This window comes from Erpetoichthys calabaricus, chromosome 10 (genome assembly GCF_900747795.2).
Source record: "Erpetoichthys calabaricus chromosome 10, fErpCal1.3, whole genome shotgun sequence".
Taxonomy (NCBI): domain Eukaryota; kingdom Metazoa; phylum Chordata; class Cladistia; order Polypteriformes; family Polypteridae; genus Erpetoichthys; species Erpetoichthys calabaricus.
Window position 1 is genome coordinate 5,570,163 of NC_041403.2, and position 22,585 is coordinate 5,592,747.

The 22,585-nt window shown below is 43.6% G+C and overlaps 1 protein-coding gene across 1 annotated transcript in view; it reads right to left on the reverse strand.

The window, feature by feature from the left end:
* Nucleotides 1-22,148, reverse strand: part of LOC114658742 (cytochrome P450 2J6-like) — a 40,950-nt gene extending 18,802 nt beyond the window's left edge. The window contains exons 1-2 of the mRNA XM_028810789.2: nucleotides 21,533-22,148; nucleotides 882-1,044 (exon numbers count right to left, since the gene is read on the reverse strand). Coding sequence (XP_028666622.1) covers nucleotides 882-1,044; nucleotides 21,533-21,739 — 370 coding nt within the window. The 5' untranslated portion in view covers nucleotides 21,740-22,148. The remainder of the gene's footprint in view (nucleotides 1-881; nucleotides 1,045-21,532) is intronic.
* Nucleotides 22,149-22,585: the final 437 nt, after the last annotated feature.

A 22,585-nucleotide genomic window follows, 5' to 3' on the forward strand; every position in this document is an offset into this window, starting at 1 on the left:
AAATGATGTCTGCCTGTCTGTGTCTGGCCTGTATCCCACTATATATATATATATATATATATATATATATATATATATATATATATATATAGTCAAACACATGTGCATGGAAGTCAGCTAAAGGGCTCAAAAGAAGGTAATCCCATGCCAAATCAAGGGGTGGCAGAGTGCACTGATCCTTTCTCTTTTTTCTTTGCATAACAACCACGGAAAATTCCACCTGGGCCTGATGACATCACTTCCAGTTCCTGCCCAGATGACATAATTTCCCCTGTCCAGCTTTAAAACCGCCATATTTTGTCTGTCACCACAGTTCTGTTTTGGGCTAATGTCTGTAAAGACCTATTGCTCAAATCTTTCCCGTTTTACAGCCAATTCTCAAGTATACGGGGTGGCTGCCCCAAACCTTTTTGAAATATCGCTTGAATTTGACAGTATACAGTGTGTATATATATATATATTTTTTTTTTTTATTTTATGTTTTTTGACTCATTCCAGCTTGCACAGAAGGGGGATTGCAGTCAGTACCTTCACCACTAGAGGGCTTGTGGCTGTTTCCTAAAAAGCCAACACAACCCCGTTCCTCATTCCACTGTTCCTTGTCCAAATCCAGTTTATTGAATGTTTGATTATTGAGAAGCTAAGCCATAATCTTAGCCCTATAGGTGGCGCCATTCTACATACTACATTCTACTGCATACTACAACACAGCCACACCAACACACAGCCAAAAACATAGTACAGTCGCTAATTAACCTGACCGCATCATTCTGAACTAAGGACCTAAGAGGAAATTTGGCTGATCCCCTAGAGAATATCCCACAGAGACCACTCCAGTCCAGAACTGACTCAAGTCATTCACGGATATTTAAAGAATTTACCGTATAATTTGTTGATTCTTTTAAATACAGGGTCTTCAGATCGCCCTAGGATAGCATCTGCCTGGTTGACTAACGCCTCCTTGGCCATCTTATAGCCATTGACAACCACAATGCGAGATCTTCCCAGGCGCAGACTGAAGACGTTGCCATACTTTTGTGCAAGCTGTAAAAGATAAAGACTAGTAAATGGTTTTTTAGTGAAATGCACTATATGCTACAATTACTGCAGGACCCTTAGGTGATTGATTGTAAATAAATAAAGACCCACAAATGGAAGACACTGGGCATTCTGCCAGTGCCAGAAGAATAAAATAAATTATACAGAGCTGCTCTTTGGGATGAGGGGCCCATGAAAAGGCGCTATATAATATAAAAAACAGTCTATTACAATCACTGATTTTGATGTGAAACTGTTGTTTAGATGGATATTCACATTAAAAGCTTCTATATAAAGGCTACAGGTAATTGTTTTTATATCATGAAATTCAGAGAGGGTGGTGATATTTTTCAGATAGAATGGAGATTGAAACTGTCGATGTGAGATGTTACTTCACTGTTTATTGGGACAGAAAGTGAAAGTGATGGAACCAGTTTGGAACTACCAGAATCATTGAGGTACCTACCGAGTAATCCCTATTTATTTATAACAAAAGAAAACAAAGGGCCTCAAGTGGATGAGTTCAAGTATCTCGGGGTCTTGTTCACGAGTGAGGGAAGAATGGAACGGGAGGGTTGACAGACAGATTAGTGCGGCATCTGCAGTAATGAGGGCTCTGCAACGGTCCGTCGTGGTGAAAAAGGAGCTGAGCCGTAAGGCAAAGCTCTCAATTTACCAGTCGATCTATGTTCCTACCCTCACCTATGGTCATGAGCTATGGGTAGTGACCAAAAGAACGAGATCGCGAATACAAGCGGCTGAAATGAGTTTTCTCCGCAGGGTGTCTGGGCTTTCCCTTAAAGATAGGGTGAGAAGCTCAGTCATCCGGGAAGGGCTCGGAGTAGAGCCGCTGCTCCTCCGCATCGAGAGGAGTCAGATGAGGTGGCTCGGGCACCTGATCAGGATGCCTCCTGGACACCTCCCTGGTGAAGTGTTCTGGGCACGTCCAACCGGGAGGAGGCCCCGGGGAAGACCCAGAACACGCTGGAGGGACTATGTCTCCCGGCTGGCCTGGGAATGCCTCGGGATTCTCCCGGAAGAGCTAGAAGAAGTGGCCGGGGAGAGGGAAGTCTGGGCATCTCTGCTCAAGCTGCTGCCCCCGTGACCCGACCTCGGATAAACGGAAGAGGATGGATGGATGGATGGATGATTGTAATCAACCTATAACCACAGAATTGTGCAAACTATTCCAAATACTATAGCTGCTTTAGCGTTGTCACTGTCAGTGCACCACTGAGTATTTAATCCACTGTATCTGAGTGTGGAATCAAAGCTCTACAGCAGCTCATCGGATTATCGGGAGAGAGCATCAAGCACACGCTGTCTCAGCCATGCACACAGTTTATTTGAACTCCTTCTATACAGTACTGCAAACGCTTCAGAGCCTTTCCTGTAGGGACCTTACACTTCAGAAACAGTTTCATCCTAAGAGCTCTAAACGCACTCAATCAGTCCTTCAGCTGTTCCTGGTAGAACTGTTTCTACTTAGAAGTACAATCACCGTACTCTAAACTTGCACTACAGTTATAATATCGCACAACCTGACCCACTTTATAAAGCATGTATTTACATATGATGACAAATGGCTTCTAAGTTGATTTTGATTTCGAAGCACTATCTTCTTGGAGCTCTTGATATTTTAAAAATGAAATGCAATAAAGCATGTTTATTACATTATACAGATAAGTTTTAAACTTCATTAAAATAATGTATATTGTTAATAATTAAACATGTGAGGACACAGTGGCGCAGTGCTAGCGACATGATGGCGCCCCATTCAGGGATTGTTCCTGCCTCACGCTGTATGCTTACTGGGATCGGCATGACCCTGGATGGATAGATGGATGGAATAATTAAACATGTACTACGAAGACATTTCAATGTTCCATAAAAGTCTTGAAGAACAGGCGTTCTAAGCTTACAGATAGCTTGGCATTTATTACAGAGATGATTTGTGTGGCAATTGGTTACTTGGAGAAAGAAAAGGAAGGACAGGAATTGGAGGTTAATATGTTTGAGAAAGACAGTACTGCTGCAATAAATTATTTCATTGAAGGTTGTGCACGGCGCAGCAAGCATCTTGTGGGAGGCAGCAGCAATCTCTGGACAGGGCACCACTGTGTCCCCATGCTTAATACATGCTTGAATTCCTAACATCATGAAAATGATATCAAGTATACATCTTAGTATTTAAAATTGTTCAGAGAGCTGTAATATCATGAATGGAATGGATTCTGTGTCCTGTCAGAGGAAGAGAAAGCCCGTTTAAGAAGCACGTAGTGATTCACACACATAGAGCACATAGAAGAACACATAGAATACGAAGCATTAAATGTGCTACTTTAGGTACAATGAGATCTGAGACACTAGTAAATTAAATGATTTTAAGATGAAATTTATGATGTTCTACTTTAATGACAAAATAAACTATGTGATTAAAGTGGAAATTTTGAGATTAAAGTTGACATTTTAGACATTTTTTTCCCCAACTGTGGCCATATTTTGTTTTTCTTTTCTCTGTACCTTAATACGCTTCCATATGACACTCAGAAGGTGGGTTACGACTCACCTTTTCATGGCGACTTTGATATCTGACCACTTCTTATTTATTTTGGGCACTTTACGACATTTCTGAACTTGAACTTTCAAGTTTCTCCACCACTCTGTTGCTCGATCAACTTCCTTTTGTTGTTGATATCATTGCTTAAACCAACACATAGTACGTTTTTCATTGCCTCTACCTGTTATTCACTGAAATTCTTCTTTTCCCCCGCGTGCTTTTGCCATTGTCTTTTCACAGAACGCAAAACATAATGGCCTATTAATATTGATTTTCATATTCAAAGAGGTGTAATTCTGGGAGGAGTCGGAGTGGCGTCAGGCGCGTGCACAAGCTTACTTTTCACGCAGACTGGGATATATGTAGCGGAAGAACATGGAAGTTGGTATATGCACAGATTTATGCATCTGGATTTCTTTGTGCATACACACATTTTCGCTTTTGTCCGTATGCCATGTTGTAGTGTGAATTCTACGCACGGCTTTATACAGGAGGTCCCTGATCACTAAAGAAATGCCACCTTCTGGGGCCACTGCCTTTAATGGCGTCCCGACCGGAATGGGTGGAGCTTGTACAGTGCGTCACAAATTATTACTTTTTTTTTTTTTTTTTAAAAAGTTATGTTCGGTGTACCACGTAGTTTCTACGTGTCTGTGTATCACATGTTATGTTTCTTGTGTCTTGTGTGGGGGGCTCCCCAAGAGTCAGAGACACCTGCCCATTGCTGTCAAGGTGATGCCGTCAGCTCAATAAAAGGCAGAGAAAACAAGCAGTCCCTTGCGGTTCATTGAATGCGCAGGAATTGGCGACTTTCCCTTGTCATTACTCTGATTTCTTCTGAATTTTCTGTTGTTTTTGACCTTATGCTCTGCTTTTGACTTCACTTTATGAATTTGTGTTTTTATGACTTCTTTGCTTTGGATTGTTTTATTGTTTCTGTCAACTCCTTTGGCCTTTGTGCTTTCTGGAGCTTAGTTTCCTCACAGATCATTTTTGTTCAACATAAATGTTGTATTTATTAAGATCCCGAGTTTGCCCTTTTGTGACTGGCTTTGGTTTGAAACCACCCAAGTTGGCACTTTAACTCTTTGAGGGCTGAATATTTTTTCCACACAAAGCAATGGCTTCACACCAAGATCGACATAACACATCGGTCGCTGTATGCTGTGGTTGCTGTCGGTGCCTGTTCGCCATCGTTGGTGGTATTGGCTGCACGTGGGTTTGTTGCTGTTGGGACTCGACGACCAGCAGGAATGCGTGGTGGGCTGGATACCTGGCTGTCTTTGTGAGAGGCAATCTGATTTGTATCTTGTCATCGTATGTGGCTCTCCTTCCAGGCGAACGTTGCCATCGGCGCATCAGCTACAAAAAAGTGTTGAACATCACAATCAGCTGATGCTAGTACCTCACTTTCGTTTTCGATCTCCATCACCAGAGTCAAAATTGGAGTCCGACAATTCAGAGTCCGATTCAGTGATAAAGCGCTAAACGTCATTTACTGAGTACTTTGCTTTGCGCATTCGCTTTGGTCTCTCGCAAGACGTCGATGCTACTTTAGGAGCTGTTTGCTCCTTGCTACTCACACACGCAGAGGCAATCGAAGTCAAATCAAATGAAGAAAACTTTCCTTCGAGCAAAGAGAGTTGAACTAAAACGTAACGGCGAATTTTGTCGCTGTTTACAGTAGATTAAAATCCTCTGCCCCTGAATTTCTAGAAAAGTCGACACCCGCCCTGAAAGAGTTAAGGACATTTTGTGCTTAGGAACTCCAATTTCATGACAACCCTAGAAGCAGTGTAGAGTCGCAAATTAATTAGTCTTGTAGAGCCAGATGTATAATAAGAACATCTTGACACAGGCATAGGTAAGACATGGTGGGAACAATTTGTCGGCTCACTGAGCATCACATTTCTAAACCAATCCAACACCTTATGAAGGCAGAGCTCAAAGTAGGGGCGGTGATTTTGAACTGAAAAGAGAAATGGTGCTCTTGTTAACCCGGTCCGCAAGCTTCTGATTATGATAAACCATCCACAGCTATCCTAAAAAGACCCCAATTAAATATATAAATGTATATCATGAACACACGGCAGGTGTTAAATATAAACATAGCCGGTTGTAAGGGAAAAAAGCCTTTCTGTAAAATGAGATTATACATTGGTATTCAAAGATGTCAACCGGAGTTGTTGTAAAAGTAATTGATATGTTGAAGTTGTTCATAGATATGACGATAGTGTCGGATGTAAGGTTGAAAGAATTGACATTTGTGAAAATATGAACAGCAAAATATGCAAAGTAAACAGTGTGTCCCATCTCATCAAATGGAAGTGAAAAGGACAGTGCGAGGGTGAAGGTCCTGCTCCATGCTCTCTCGTCTTGTTTTGGGAGAGTCTCGTGAACCCAACACCGTCTGTAATGTAACCGGATGAGCTGTGCAATGAGGACAAATCACACTGAGCAAGGGAATGGTGGAAAAGGTGTTCAGTGCTATTATTAAAAACAAAACCAAAACAGTGTCCAAAGTGCAGTGCTTCAGGGATTCATCCATATTACTAACCGAGAATACACCGGATATGGACGCAGGGACATGGCGATGGGACCATGAGACGTACTGCGCAGGCGCGCGTTCCATAAACCGCAAGCGAAGTCGTATCCACCGCGAACGAAGGAGTCACGGCCCAAGAACGAAAGAGCTCAACTAACGTGAATGAGAAATGAAGCAACAACGTGCCCATAGCTACCACTAACGACACAACCACACAGAAAAGAGGATTCTGCGCTGCACCCCAGAGTCAAATGTGAGAGGCTACGGAGGCCCCACAGGTCCACAAAGATAGTACAAAAGGCGCAGGCGTCACCACCATATTGTGAGTGGCACTACTGTGGAGTGAAGTTAGGAATAATGTGCTGCTTGGGATTGTACAAACCGCTGAACGCTTTACACCAAATTCAAACACAATACAGCTCAACGATACAAACACGAGCCCACCTGGATAAGATCAATGAACGCAGGCGCCTACAACGCACGTCTGAAACTGCGGAAGCAAAGCAGGCACGGGTTCAAAACGAACAACCTCGACTAACGGATATACAAACATGAGCCCGCCTGGATAAAATCAATGAACGCAGGCGCCTATAACGCGCGTCTGAAATGACTGGCCGTGCAAAGTGGGCACGGCTCCAAAACGAACGAGCTTGACTAATGTATTTCAGGATACCCAACGCCGGGGGTAGGCGAGCGAGCAGAGCCCCCTTGTAAATAAATAATCCATAAAAGCAGGTGCAATAAATGGAGGTTAAAAATCAATACATAATCTTTAAAATGAGGTTAAAATCAACACCCTATTTAAACACCTATTGCCTTCTTCGACTAACTGGTGGCTCCCCTGCTTATCCCGATGGGCTTTGCAGCAGGTGAGGGGATTTGCCCTACCTGCTGCTACAGCTGAACTTCTCCTGGTCCGGTTGCTTTCCATCACCTGCTAACGTACAGCTCCTTCGCCGGACAGAGACTCAGGTTCCCCGGTGACCAGGGTGCTCACACACTGGGGCTCTCCCTCCCAAGCTTCCACGACTCCCGCGGCGAGTTGTCCACACTTCTGGTCACTGCAGCTCCTGTGAACTGCTTAGCTGGAGCGACCTCTTCTTTCTGCTGCCCGAGTGTCGGCCAAACACTCTTTATCCAGGGGCTCTCCTCCCGGCTGACTGCCTTCACACTCCCGACCCTGCGCTTCCTGCTCGCTCACTCCCGCACTGGCTCTTTTCTCCTTCCGTCTTTCTCTTCTCTCTTTATCCTCCATTCTTTTGTCCTCTTTTTCCTTTCATTTTTTTTTTCTGCCCTCCGCGCTCGTGCGTCTCCTTTTTATGATGGGGGCATGGCACAGGTGTGGCAATTAGCAACTCCCGCCATTAATTACGGACACGGGCGATCCCTCACATGTGCATTTCAGTGCAAAAACACCCGCGCCTGAATCGTGCCCGGGAAATGCTTCCACCATGCTACCAGGCCCCCCATCTATCTCTATGTCTCTATTATATAAAGCCACTCCTATCTATTATTTATTTAAAACTGGACATCCATTTAGAGCCGCGGACCTGGAGGGCCACAGTGGCTGCAGGTTTTTGTTCCAACCCAATTGCTTAATAAGAAGCACTTATTGCTCTAGAAACACTTCTGCTTCATTTTAGTTATCTCCCTCATTAAGATTTTGAACCCTTATTGCTTATTTAAGTCTTAAACAGCTGCATTCTTGGTTTTTAATTGCTCCTTATTAACAATAAGATGCAAATGACAAAAGAAACCAGCAGTTATCCATGTTGCTTGTTACCCGTTACACCTGTGTGTATTTATCGTGCACTATTTGGTTTAATTAAATACTTGGAAGGAAAGAGAAGAGAAAAAAGTGAAGGACTGAGAATTACCCCTCCGTTTTACACTTCAAAGTATTTGGATGATATCCTTAGAATGGAAAAAAAAAATCTAGGATATGAGAATGACTTGACATAGCAGAGTTAAAGCACTAACAAGCCATGAAATGTAATTATTGGCAAGGATTGTTTTCTAATTAAGCAACTGGGTTGGAACAAAAACCCACAGCCACTGCGGCCCTCCAGGAATGACTTTGCCCACCCCTGTGCTATATCACAGACGGTCATTACAAGAGACGATTGCAAAGAGACTAAGGAGATGGAGATTCGGTGCTCAAAACATCCGAATCAGTAAACGTGCCCGACAAACCACGGGCGAGGCTGCAGGGCATCCACCTTCTGACTGCACGTCTATACATACAACTAAAGGAAGTTTACATAATTTGCTAATTGGAAGTACAAACATACTCTGCCATATTATAGCCACAGAATTTTAACATGACATATACCTGTAGACCTCAACGCTTATTTGAACTTTACTTGCTGTTGTGATGCCATTTAGTGATGCAATTCTCAAAATGACAGAAAGATCTGGCAGCAGACAGAAGCACTTCTCAAACGTGTGGGGCCAAGTAGCTGCAGTGATTTACGTGTGTCTGTCTTCTCTGTTGTTATGGTTGTTACAATGTACAAAAGATTAACTTCAGTAACCTTGCACTACTCAAGTCCTGAACAGTTTTGTTCAGTGGAAGCCATGGAGAAGAAGGTCAATGCTTACTTTAGGACAGGAGTGTCGAACTCCGGGCCTGGAGGGCCGCAGTGGCTACAGGTTTTCATTCTAACCCTTTTCCTAATCAGTGAGTAGTTTTCACTGCTAATTAACTCCTTTTCCCTTCATTTCAATAGCCCTGTTTTTAAGGATTCAGTCCTCTGAATTGATTTGTTTCTTTATTAAATGGCAGCCAAACAGAAATGAGACGTGAAATGAGGCAACAGATGACCAGCTAAACTGGGATTTCAAACTCCAACCAATTTCACTCCAAACAGTCTCTTAATGAGAAGCTGATTCTTGATGTTAATTAAGCCCGTTATTTAATTCAATGGCTTGTTGCTGCTCTCATTCTGCCACAGCAGACATTTCCAAATTTGCTGATTTTTCTGTTTTTTCTAAGAACACCGTCAAAAGGTTTTGGTGACCTGAGAGATCAACCTTACTGAGACCTTCACCTTTATTTATTTTCAGATATTGTGTGATGGGCACAGGTGAGCTGGTCATATGATAGCTTGTTTGTCTCATTATTGTTTGGCTACTAATTAAGGAAAAAGAGACAATTAAGGGGCCTGAGACAAGTTAATTAAAACTAAAGCAAGAGAAGTTAATTAGCAGTAAAAACGGCTCACTAATGAAGAAGATGGTTAGAATGAAAACATGCAGCCACTGCGGCCCTCGAGGACCAGAGTTCGACACCTGTGCCTTAGGAGATGGCTTTGGCTGCCCAGCAGCTTCAGCAGTATTGCACTCTATGCCCAGAACAACAAGCTGGCTCTGCAACTGCTATTCAGATCCTTAGTAGAAGAATTCAAGGTGACGAGAACCCAGGAAGTTTTGCCGTACAGGGAGTCAAATGAACCAGGAGTGGCTGAAGATTGAACAAAGCAGCAAGCAAAGAAAGCGCTTTAGCAGGCAGAGACTAGGCTGCACCAGAGAAAGATACTGGGAGTTGCAACTCGAGGCAGAGCTGAACTGGAATCTTTCCCAGCTTCACCTCACCATAGGAAAGGAGAGGTATGGGTCGGTCCAGCAGGAATTGAGAGCAGAAATGGAGGAAGAAAGGTCCGGCAGAATGGGGCCACAGGGCAACTGGACAAGATGGGGCAATAAACTAGAGAGGTAGCTGACATGGGCTGAGATGTGGAAAGTCGTGTCCCACCAGGTCCAGTTCCTCGTCCAGGGTGTGTATGATGTGCTTCCCAGAATGTGAAATCTCCACATATGAGGCAAAGCAGAGATGGCAGCATGCCTATTGTGTTTGAAATATGGGACCTTGGAGTATATTCAAAGTTGTTGATCCAAAGCTCTTGGAAAGATACTGTGGACAACATGATCAAGTCCTGAAGATGATGGCAAAACCTAACAAAGAAGGAACCAAGTGGAGCAAGCGGTACCGACCAACAAAACAACTGATCACCTTTATCAAAGTCAGAGCAATTTAGACACACAAGAAAAACATCTACTTGGATCTTAGGCTCCACTGGCAACTTCTGGCAGACCTGGAGAAGCAGCTCAAGGTCTCGTGGCACATCATGGTTGCCACCTTGAGATCTGACATCCTCCTAGCATCTGAATCCATTTCAAGAGATGGCTGGCAGCTCAACACGGCCGGGACACCCCTGATATGGAAGGATGTGGGAAGGCAGCCTTTTTAGAACACTGCCTCCCCCAAGATGCTAGATGGCAGCTCCCTTGGATAGTAGCAGTGCCCCAGATTCCCACAGGGCATCCTGGAACTTGGAGTTCGGTATCTCAGCCCTGTTGGGTGCCGCCAGAGGGTGCTGTGGAAGGAACTGGAGAGTCATACTGCCCTCATAGCCCAGAAGTACTAGTGAGTCATGAGGACGGAAATACAGAAGTACTTCCTGGATGAAGAAAACTTGATTTCTCTGTCTGACTCGGAAGTGCTAAGAAGTCACGTGGATGGAAGAGAAGAAGCACTTCTAGGTCAGATCATATTTAAAGGACTGCTGAGAACCCAGCAGGCGAGCCAGACTTGGGTGGAGGTGGACGAACCTTGCTGGGAGGTGTGGAGGAGATATGGAGAGAAAGAATATTGTGATTATTATTGTGTTACTTGATTGTTTATTGTGGCTGTGGTGCTTAGAGGACACTATAAGAAGAAGAGAATTGTTAAATATCTTCTTAGTGCTTTTACCTGGTGTCCTGAGTGTCTGTCTGTTGGATTTAAAGGGGCAATAGTGCCACCTAGCATTCACACCATCAAACAAGTTATCTTCCCTGGGAAAATCACTTGATTAAAGCCTCTGAAAGGAAACTCATCAAGTTTGACGGCCAAGTTAGCGAGCGCGGAGAGGATGGATGGAGGGAAAGGTGCCACCCAATAGAATTCGGTTGCAGAGACTTTGTAGCATGATCTTTGGCCAGAGCGTCCAAGACATTGAGCATTGAAGGGGAGAAGAGTTATTGGAAATATGGCTGTGGCTCAAAAGAGAATCATGGGGCAATGTAGGCAACTAGACATCTGGACACAAGCTGAGGTCTAAGCAGCCTCAACTGGGTCACCTGAAGAAGGGTGTATGATGACGAAAGACTCGAAACACCACCCAATGATTCCAGGAACATCAACAGATGTATTTGCTTACCTTAGCTTTTTTGTTTTCTCTCAGTGTCATGTCTTCCGGTCAGTTCCTTTTCTCTTCCATATTTTTTATTTTTCTAATGAATGATTAGAAATGGGATTCTGCAACCCTGACCTTTTAAAGTGTACGGACTGAAGAAAATTGGGATCACGTTTTTAAGGACGAAATCCTGTGTGTGGAGCCTTGTCACTGGTTGGTTTTGCCACTATTCACTGCAAAGGGTATAGAGAGTTGTCCCCGGACGTGTGTTCACGTTCAAGAATCACATCTAGTACCACGAAACAACAAACTAACCTGACAGCAGTGATATTTCAGTTCCGATATTAAATTTTATTTTATAAAATTCATTTTTATTTCGTTCTAGTTTTCAGTGGAGTGAACAATTTTTATTTTTATTTAGCTCTGTGTTTAAAATTTTAGTTTTTATTTTATTTATCCATCCATCCATTATCCAACCCGCTATATCCTAACTACAGGGTCACGGGGGTCTGCTGGAGCAAATCCCAGGCCAACACAGGGCACAAGGCAGGAAACAAACCCCGAGCAGGGCGCTAGCCCACTGCAGGGCGCACACACACCAAGAACACTAGGGACAATTTAGTATCGCCAATGCACCTAACCTGCATGTCTTTGGACTGTGGGAGGAAACTCACGCAGACACGGGGAGAACATACAAACTCCATGCAGGGAGGACCCGGGAAGCAAACCCGGGTTCTCCTAACTGCAAGGCAGCAGCGCTACCCACTATGCCACCGTGCTGCCCCTTATTTTATTTAGTTCTGGCCTTTTTATATAATATTAGTACAATTTTAGTTTTTTTTTTTCTGTTGCAAGACCACAAATGCTGGCCTACACGTATTTCACTGCAAGTTATGTTTCAGTTAACAAAATACACTCACAGATCATAATGCCGTTAAACACAGCTCAACTATCAATGAGCAGACAGATTAAGTGGCCTAATGAGTACAGTCAGAAAGATCAAATGTTTCAAGCCAAGAAACCAGTCTGTGCAAGCACGTTGCTGTTAAACTTTAAACAAGCACGCATTTCGAGAGATTTGTTCATGCTGCAACGTCAACCATTGCACAGATAGCCACACAGTGAAAATATCTGCTTGACGAGCGCGTGTAATCGAGGTACACAGACGAGGTCCTTGGCACTATGAGGGGCACCAGTAGACTGTATGTTAACGATTTCTGCTGCCAGTATTGAAGCAGTGACATGCGGGGAGGTTCGTGAGGCACTGACTCCTTCAGAAACAGATTTTCAAATATATTCACTACTGTATTCGATTGGCAGCATGCACATTGACTACTGGTTATGTTTAATATCTCACCAGCAATCTTTACACACATATTTGGCTAAGAAAGAACGTTACATTTATAGCGGCGAGAGAGCGCATTTGCTCGGCACCCTCCATATGTTCTACATTTTCCGTTGCAATTTCACAATTTATACTCATTCAATACATAAACGCATTTCAATTTTGACCTTAATTGAAATATTTAGTTGTTTTTAAAAGATTTGAATTCCATCCATCTATCCAGCCATCCATTATCCAACCCGCTATATCCTAACTGCAGGTCACGGGGGTCTCCTAGAGCCAATCCCAGCCCACCACAGGGCGCAAGGCAGGAAACAAAACTCCGGGCAGGGTGCCAGCCCACCGCAGAAGATTTTAATTCTCATGCTTTAATCAATTTTAATACAGACTGTTCAACAAAAAGCTAACAAGAAAAGCAAATGGGTATTTTATCTAAGGTCAAAATTTAGTCTTTAAATATTGGATTTTTTTTTCTTAGTCTGATCCCATTTTTTATAAAATTGAAAAACGTTTATGGTCTTACCTTATATTGTAAATGAAGTCCATGCGCCTATCCATCTCCACGAAAACCTCCGTCATTTTCTTGTGAAAGTCCTCCTCGTTTTCCTTTAGTTTTAAAAGCCATAATCTTCCATTTGGAAGTTGGAAGAAGAAATAAAAATAAACGGAGCGCTGCAGTGCACTTGACTTTCTGATATCGATAATTTATTGGTGCCTCTGCGTAGAAGAACAGCAGCAACGGACACAAGTTGGGCTCACATGTGCCCCTTCAGGGTGGCACAGGACTGTCAGCCTTTTCACTGTGGTATTATGTCCGATCAGCAAGACTAAATTTGTAACACACATTCATTAAAGATATCAGCCAGACTGTGGAAAGTGTCTGCACACATTATATTAGCGACTACAGAGACAGCAATGGGCACGCACCAACTGCATGTATCAACCCCATGTATGAGGGATAGCACAGTCCGAGCTGTGGCCCCACTCGTTGCTACTGCATCTTGCGTTTCTCTCTTGCATTTGATCAGGAAATGCGCAAATTCAGAGATTTTGAGAATAAAAAAGATAAAAATTATTGGAATCATACAGAAAACAAATTTACAGCACAAACCAGTAGACAGATTTATTTTATGTTATCATTATTAGTTTTTTTTTTTTTTTTAACTTTTCATGCCTCCCCTGATCGCACACCCCTGTACTAAAGTGCAGTCCTGGTGCCAGAAAAGTGCTGTACGTGGTCCTGCACTGAAACTCCGAATCTCTTTTCTTCTTCTCGAACACTACATTTGCTTTTATTATTATCTGTGCTGTAATTAAAGTATTTCTGCACGTTACTTTCTTGATTTCTGCCCGCAAACATCTATGCAAAACTTGCCATCTGCAACCACATGTGGTTACAGTGGTGGCTCTGAGGCTAGGGATCTGCACTGTGTAATATGGCGCTATATAGTGCCCTACCCAGCACAGACTTACGCAGAGACACATGTAAAATAAACAGTCTTTTTATTTTTCTTCAGCTGGAGGGCACGTCTTCCCCGTAATCCCTCCAGCCACAACACAGTCCCACAAGCACTAATACAACACAAAACAACTCTTTTCTCTCCACCTTGGCACCACCACTCCTCCCATGCAACCTCATCCTCTTCCTCCCGATTCTGGCTCCTGAGTGGTGGATGCTGGCCCTTTTTATAGCCCGCCCGGAAGTGCTCCAAGCGCTTGATCACCTGCGGCTAATTGCACTTCCGGGCGGGGTTGCAGAGATGCCCAGGCGGGTTCCTGGCTCCATGAAGCACCCCCTGGTGGCCACCCCAGCTCCCCACAGGGTTGTGGAGAACTCCATCTCCCAGGAAACCCTGCGGGAAACTGAGGCACCATCGTCAGCCAGGGAGGCTGCCACCAAGCGTCCCGGGGGAGGTAGTGAGGTGTCCATAGCTGCTCCCCTGGAACATATACAGAAGGGGCATCCCGGCCGGGCAAGGGATCTGGCCACCTGTTACAACTGGCAATCGGAAGGTTGCCGGTTCGTATCCCGTAAATGCCAATAGGGACTCTGCTCTGTTGGACCCTTGACCTGCAATTGTTGAGCGCTTGGATTAGAGAGAAAAGCGCTATATAAATGCAAAGAATTATTATTATTATTACTGCTTCAACTCGATGAGCTAAATGTGCTCAACAAACGAACAACGGTCCTTACGGAAGTTGCGCCAAGTGACTATAGTAAGCCCAAGGTACCAGATCACCACATAGTGAACAACGCAACTTAACTGAACGCTCAGGGCGACTGAACCGGATTGAACGAAAATGCTGTTGCTGTTTTTTTGTTTTCACTCAATTTTCGTTCTCATTTTAGTTCATTCACAAATCACTCATTTTTATTTTTTATTTAGTTTTAGTTTCTCCGTTTGCCTTAATTTCAGTTCTCGTTCTTGTAAAACGAAAAACAATATTTTTCAAGAAGTTCAAGACTTTCAGAGAGGATCCACAAACTTGGACAATGAGTCCTTTGTGACACCAGCTTATCTCTCATGACATATCCGTGACATCAAGTGACACCACTCATGGGACACGCCATGATGTAAAGTTCCATTACTGGGTTGGGCAACAAGCTTACCAAAATGGCAGCACCCATATAAAAGCAGAATCAAACTACAATGCAAAATTAAATGAACAAATCTAAAACAAAATTTCAGTAGGATACCAAAGATGTAAAGGGCTCTCTGTAATGTTTGATCTCCAAAATAAATTTATAAATCTCAAAAAACAACAAATGTATAAAACCCCACAATCATAAGAGGCCCTTTTGTTGTGACCCTGGCCCATCTCTGTACCAATTTCAGGTGTTCCGGGCACGTCCAACTGGGAGGAGGCCCCCGGAGAAGACCCAGGACATGCTGGAGGGACTATATCTCCTGGCTTGCCTGGGAACATCTCGCTAGAAGAAGTGGCCAGGGAGAGGGAAGTCTGGGCATCTCTGATCAAGCTGCTGCCCCCGCGACCCGATCTCGGATAAACGGAAGAGAATGGATGGAGGCTTAAAGTTGTTACCCATTTCTTGTTTTTGTGTTTTTCTCCAATTCTTTATTTTTATCATTTTGTGTTTGTTTTTTTTTGTTTTTTTCCCCACATAACATCCAGAGGTCGGCCCACCTGTTCTTTGCCAATTATTATGTTTTGAATTGATAGGGTTGGGGTATCATAGTGTTGTTGCTGCGGCCATGCAGACCCCTTGGTGCCTACTGTGCCTCTGCCCACTTAACTCTCCCTTTGCACTCTTTTTATTTAAATTCATACTTACTGCTTTGTGTGGTTAAATAAGTGACGACTTTTTGTTTGTTTTGCCTTTTTTGAACTTTGAATAAGTTATATCTGGTTGTTTATTTTCAGATTATTAATTTCTTGTTTTTGACTGTATCATGACCGAGAGACTTGGGCACAAAGTCCCAAATAAGGTATCTAAAAACCACACAAGGCGAAGAATCATCAACCTTCAGCTTGTAAACCATATAGGACAGAGGGAGCATCTTCATAAAATGATAGATGTACTTTCAGAAGCTTAGAGAAACACAAAAGGACAAAAAAGGGAGTTGTCTTAAATGGCAAAGGCAGTCCAAGGCGAAAAGTCACAAAAACACAAATCCAGAAAGTGAAGTGAGAAACAGAGCATAGAGGTCAGAAAAATCCAATAAATCCATAAAATAAATCATCGCCAACATCACCAAGCACATTCAACTGCGAGTGACTGGGACTGGTGTTCCCATAGCCTTTACAGACCCGAGGGTAGACCCCATCTAAAGGACAAGGGGATGTCAATCTATCAATTGTGAAAAGCACCAGCAGTATTGCACTCCATGCCCAGAACAACAAGCTGGCTCTGCAACTGCCATTCAGATCCTTAGTAGAAGAATTCAAGGTGACGAGAACCCAGGAAGTTTTGCCGTAATGGAGTGGCTGAAGATGGAACAAAGTGGCAAGTCAAGGAAGCGCTTCAGCAGGTAAAGACTAGGCTGCACCAGAGAAAGCTGCTGTGAGTTGACACGCGAGGCAGAGCTGAACTGGGATCTATCCCAGCTTCACCTCACCATAGGAAAGGAGAGCCGTGGCTCAGTCCAGTAGGAAGTGAGAGCAGAAATGGAGGAAGAAAAGTCCTGCAGAATGGGGCCACAGGGCAACTGGACAAGATGGGGCAACGCATTAAAGAGGAAGTTGACATGGGCTGAGCTGTGGAAAGTCATGTCCCACCAGGTCTAGTTCCTTGTCCAGGGTGTGTATGATGTGCTGATCTCCACACATGAGGCAAAACAGAGACCCCAGCATGCCTATTGTGATTGAAACGTGGGACCTTGGAGTATATTCTAAGTTGTTGATCCAAAGCTCTTGGACGGATACTGTTGACAACATGATTGAGTCATGAAGATGATGGCAAAACCTAACAAAGAAGGAACTGAGTGGAGAAAGCGGTACCGACCAACAAAAACAAGGGTAACCTTCATTCCAAATTTCAAGTCCCAAGTCCTCATGGTTTGGGAGATTTTGTGATAAGTGAATCAGTGGTATTTGGCTTTTATATATATATATATATATATATATATATATATATATATATATATATTTACGGCATTCGAAGTCTGTGTCACAATCTGATTGTATGGGTGGTTACCTACCAGGTAACGCTTGTGGTTGGCCAGCAATCTGCTAACATCCGCCACGGTGCCCTCAGTTTGTGAGGAGCAGATCATAGAATGGTTGAAATAGTTTACTGTCAAATAAATGCAAAGAGTACGCGACACGTGTTTCGCCCTCATTCTGGGCTCATCAGGCGTACACACTCCACTGCACTCCCTCTCGGGAATCGAACCTTGGACGTCAGCGCCAGAGGCGATGCCCCTAACGTTGCGCCACGGCGTGTGGTTCGTTTATTTGACAGCATGTAGATCGGGGTAATTACATTCACGGCATTCGAAGTCTGTGTCACAATCTGATTGTATGGGTGGATATATATATATATAGCCCTGCGGTTGGCTGGCACCCTGCCCGGGATGCCTTGTACCCTGTGTTGGCTCCAGCAGACCCCCGTGACCCTGTAGTTAGGATATAGCGGGATAGATAGATAGATAGATAGAGAGTGGTGCAGTGGTAGCGCTGCTGCCTCACAGTTAGGAGACCTGGGTTCGCTTCCCGGGTCCTCCCTGTGTGGAGTTTGCATGTTCTCCCCGTGTCTGCGTGGGTTTCCTCCTGGTGCTCCGGTTTCCTCCCACAGTCCAAAGACATGCAGGTTAAGTGGATTGGTGATTCTAAATTGTCCCTAGTGTGTGCTTGGTGTGTGGGTGTGTTTGTGTGTGTCCTGCGGTGTGTTGGCACCCTGCCCGGGATTGGTTCCTGCCTTGTGCCCTGTGTTGGCTGGGATTGGCTCCAGCAGACCCCCCGTGACCCTGTGTTCAGATTCAGCGGGTTGGATGATGGATGGGTGGATGGATTTATATAGATAGATAGATTGATGACTTGTTTTTGTTATTTTTTTCAATAGTGAAATCCACCTTTAGTATGTAGTACAATTCCTTACAGATCATTCCTCTTTTTTGTATCGAATACAAATTACATAATCATAATGATACTTATTTCTAAAGTTTCATCGTTGCCTGCAGTATTATGTAGTTTTAATCATAATTAATCATTTTTTGATGAATAATTTTAATCATTGAATTAATTGTCAAGTTTACAAAACATTTGACAACAGTGGTTTCCGTAACTTAGGCGGAGTGGTGGCTCTGAGGCTAGGGATCTGCACTGGCAATCGGAAGGTTGCCAGTTCAAATCCCCTAAATGCCAATAGGGACTCTGCTCTGTTGGGCCCTTGAGCAAAGCCCTTAACCTGCAATTGCTGAGCACTTTTGAGCAATGAGAAAAGCGCTATATAAATGTAAAGAGTTATTATTATTAACTTATGCGTACTGGTACTGCACGCTAAAGGTGGGTTTCCTATAACTTTAACATGTGATGAAAATATTTTTTTTGTGAAAATTACTATCAGTATTTGCAATTTATTTTACAATAAATGTTAAAAAGCATTGCAATACACGTATATTTATAAAAATTACACGGTCCATTTCATAAATGATGAACACCTTGGTAGAAATGCAAAGTGGGTAAGGCAATCCTAGTGCAAATGACATCACATAAAGACTTCAGAAATCAAATTGTGTGTTTGTTACGTTATATTTTTCCTGTTTGAATAAAAATGCACAAAATGCTTGACATGCATATATTTATATTGATGTACCTGTAAGAACACACAGGCCCCATACTGTCCAGTTATGCCCCTGGAGTGTGAACTTGCACAAACGATGGATTAAAAGGATTATTTGTGAACCTTACATAGAAAATCATTTTTGAATTTCAGTGATTTGTATTTTTTTTAGAACTGTAATCATTATTATTGAATTTTAAAGCGATGTATTTGGTTTGTAAAATGAAGAGGCCATCAAGCAATTTTCTGTTTATTTTAAAATGCCATCTCTTGTATATATTTCTCTTCTGGTTCGTCCTGCTTCCACTTCAAAACCTGTCCCGCCCACACGCAGCCAACACGGCATTTCTCGATTCCTATTCGTCCTCTTCCATGTCATGCACTACACTGGCCTGCTGAGCGTAATCCATCCAACAAGTACTTGAGGTGCTGCCAAGACGGTCAAGTAGCTTTACCACCTTTACGGGAGCCACCTGTGTCTTTACAGCAGCTTCTTACACAGCAAACATCAGAAGCTAAAAATGATCGTGAACACATTCGAGAATACAACTCTTCTCTAGCGTTTGCTTCCATGGGTGCACAGATAACTCAACCTCCTGGCCACGGACAATACTGTTTTCAAATACACGGGTAAATTTATCACCAAATCTCTCCACAACACGCTAACACTTCTACCTATCCAGGATATGGACAGTTGTATGTTTTTGACACATCGCAAGCTACTGAAGTACGCTAACAAAATAAAGTAAATTCTGCATGCAGCGAAAATGAACTTCTCCAGCTAGATTCCATGCTCAGAACCATCAACCCTTATACTAAATCATACAAATTCAGGCATGAAATCGCTCAGTCCAATCCAACAGCATCTGTACGAATGGTTTTCAAGGAAAACCCTGGGCAGGATTTACAACGATACAATGCCCCGACAGTGCAGCGATTTTCGTCGGAGAAGACGTCGAAACGCCTGCCGACAGGGACATTTGCCTCTTAGGCAACTCCTGCAAACAGATTTCCACGCTGAATATGAATTGCGATCCTATGGTTTACTCACTTTTATTCCCTTACGGAGACATTGGCTGGCACAAAGATTTACAACATGTTCCTGCAAGAACCGCCAAGCGAATAAGGCTTACTCAGTGCCAGTTTTACGCGTGCAGATTAGCAATGAGGAATACATTTAGTATTTTACACTCCAACGGCAAACTATTCCAACAGAACATCGTAGACGCGTATGTTAAAACATCTCAACTATCTCAGATTACATCTACAAGATCTGCGCGTGGAACAATCAGACACACTGCAAGCAGACGCTGAAAGTAACAACATACGTGTAGGCAAAACGATCAGATTACCGTCTACATTTCCAGGAATCCAAGATACATGCAACAAAACTATCAGGATACCATGTCCATAGTACTGATTTATTTATCACTTTCACATGTAATCCTGCTTGGCTGGACATTCTACATGCACACTGCGTCTTTCATTAAGTATTTATTTCTTCGTGATTTCTGAATTCCATTCTCGCCATTTTCCGTTGCTATTCTTACACCGCCGTATACGCTGCGGCGGCCGTCGGCTAGTATATGTATATATTATATTTCTGTTGACCTGTTTTCTAAACAAAATTAGGTCAAAACCTCAGTTCGCCCGATTTCGGTAGTAATCGTCTTGTCGATAATTGTGAAAACAATTAAAATAAATCATTGCCTTGAGTCCACTTAAAATGCATCCGTGGCTGTGAATTAATAAATCGGTTTGGAATCCATTTCAGCTACTAGTTTATTAACACAACATTCCATTGCTACTGTTGACGATACCCATGGCTCACACAGCAACGATCCCACACTGCATTACATAAGAGTTTCATTAAAGTAAAATGCCAAAAGGGACTCTGCTCTGTTGGGCCCTTAACTTGCAATATTGCTAAGCGCTTTGAGTAGTGAGAAAAGCGCTATATAAATGCAAAGAATTGTTAAAGGGTCGCCCAACTGACCTTAGCCGGGACGGGGGCGTGTCGGTGCAATTTTCAACTTCTTCTTCTTCTTCCTGGGCTATACAATGGCCGAAGTCTTCCCTGCTCACACGCCCATTTAAAAAGTAACAGTCTTTCATACTTAATTTTATCGAGCCCTTAAATAACTAGGCATATGCCCATCCATCCAACTTGCATAATTCACTTAAGGGACCCAAAGTGAAATCATCGCCGGATAGCGGAGTGGTCGGGTTTTGTTCTGTAATGGCTACTTAAGTGGCCCCATGCGTAAACAGACCTGCACAAGGGTCGTACCGGTTTCTCCTCAGCTGGGACCTTTCAAAAGCCACCCCGCCGCCATGTTTTCCATAGGCTGACGCGTCCACGCGCGTTACAAGCGGGCGGTTTATGACGTCCATTGCGCTGGGAATTCCTTCAGTTTCGTGTCACCCCCTGACGTAAAATATTTTTAAAAGTCGATGTTTTAAAATCCAGACGTGCATGCATTCACATTTTTAAAATAAAGTCAGGAGCTGGGCAAGAGCAACACTGTTGCAACATTTAGGGATTTAAGTGAAAGGCACTATACATAAGAAAGATGAACGCATCGGTTTTAGCCTGAAAAAGGCGAAGAGACTGTCCACTCACCTTTTTCATGTAAATGTGCGGCTCTTTAGGGTCCACGTGAAAGACATTCCCAAAAAACGGCACTCCCGGTGGGCTCGGTGGGAAGTTCTTCGGAGCTCTGTTTTTAACATAATCGGCGACCAACAGAAAGCCGGCGATGAAAATCAGAACAGACTGCGCATCCAGTCGCTCCCACAGCGGAGCGGGCAGCAGATGGGTAAGCGGCATTTCGGCTCGGAGTCTGTGGTCCCGAGGTGTCCTCACAGTCACACACAGATACCCCAGCACGGGCCCCACCAATACACGCGGCTGCGCGGATTCGCACACTAGCGCCACACCCCTTGAGAGGCTCGCGATCGGCGACTCGTAACTGCGTCCAAAAGCCGCACTTGAGGAAGTGAGGAGGGCACAGCAGTCAGGGTGCTCAGCTGTGAAGTCTTCACAGACCGCCGGACTGCCCTCACACACTACACAGCATAATGAATAAATTGTAGAATAATGCTAGCTGGGATAGGCATCAGCACCCCCTGCGACTCTGTTCAGGACTAAGCTGGTTAGAAAATGACCGGCTATGAAATGTGTCAGTAAATAATAACAGCGTGAAATACAAGTATAGATAATTAAACGCGTCATGAAATATTTGGTTGCTTATTTATGTTTTTTTTTTTGTTCATTGATTTATTTCCACAACACCGCTCGCACCATAAAATAAGCTGTGAAAGTCAAACGCAAAGTGCGCTTTGTTGCTTGAGGTAGGAGTCCTGTGGCTGATGCGCATGTCCAAAGTTGGAACTGCTGGCGACAGCAAGAAAGAGTTGAACAGAATGACTCGACCATACGGCTGCTTTAATTCAAGAAAATAAGGATGAGCATCTGAAGTGTCTTCTGTAAATGTGGACTTTGATTGTCAAAGGTTTACGTCTGCTCTACCAGCTTCTCCCATCTGACAGGTTTTATAGGTTAAATTACACCAGAACAACAGATCTATGAATGGTTTCTATCCACAGGTCATCAGGATCATTCATGGTTAATTCACTTGTCTGTGGCCTGGCTGGGCTTCTCCAGATGAGCCTG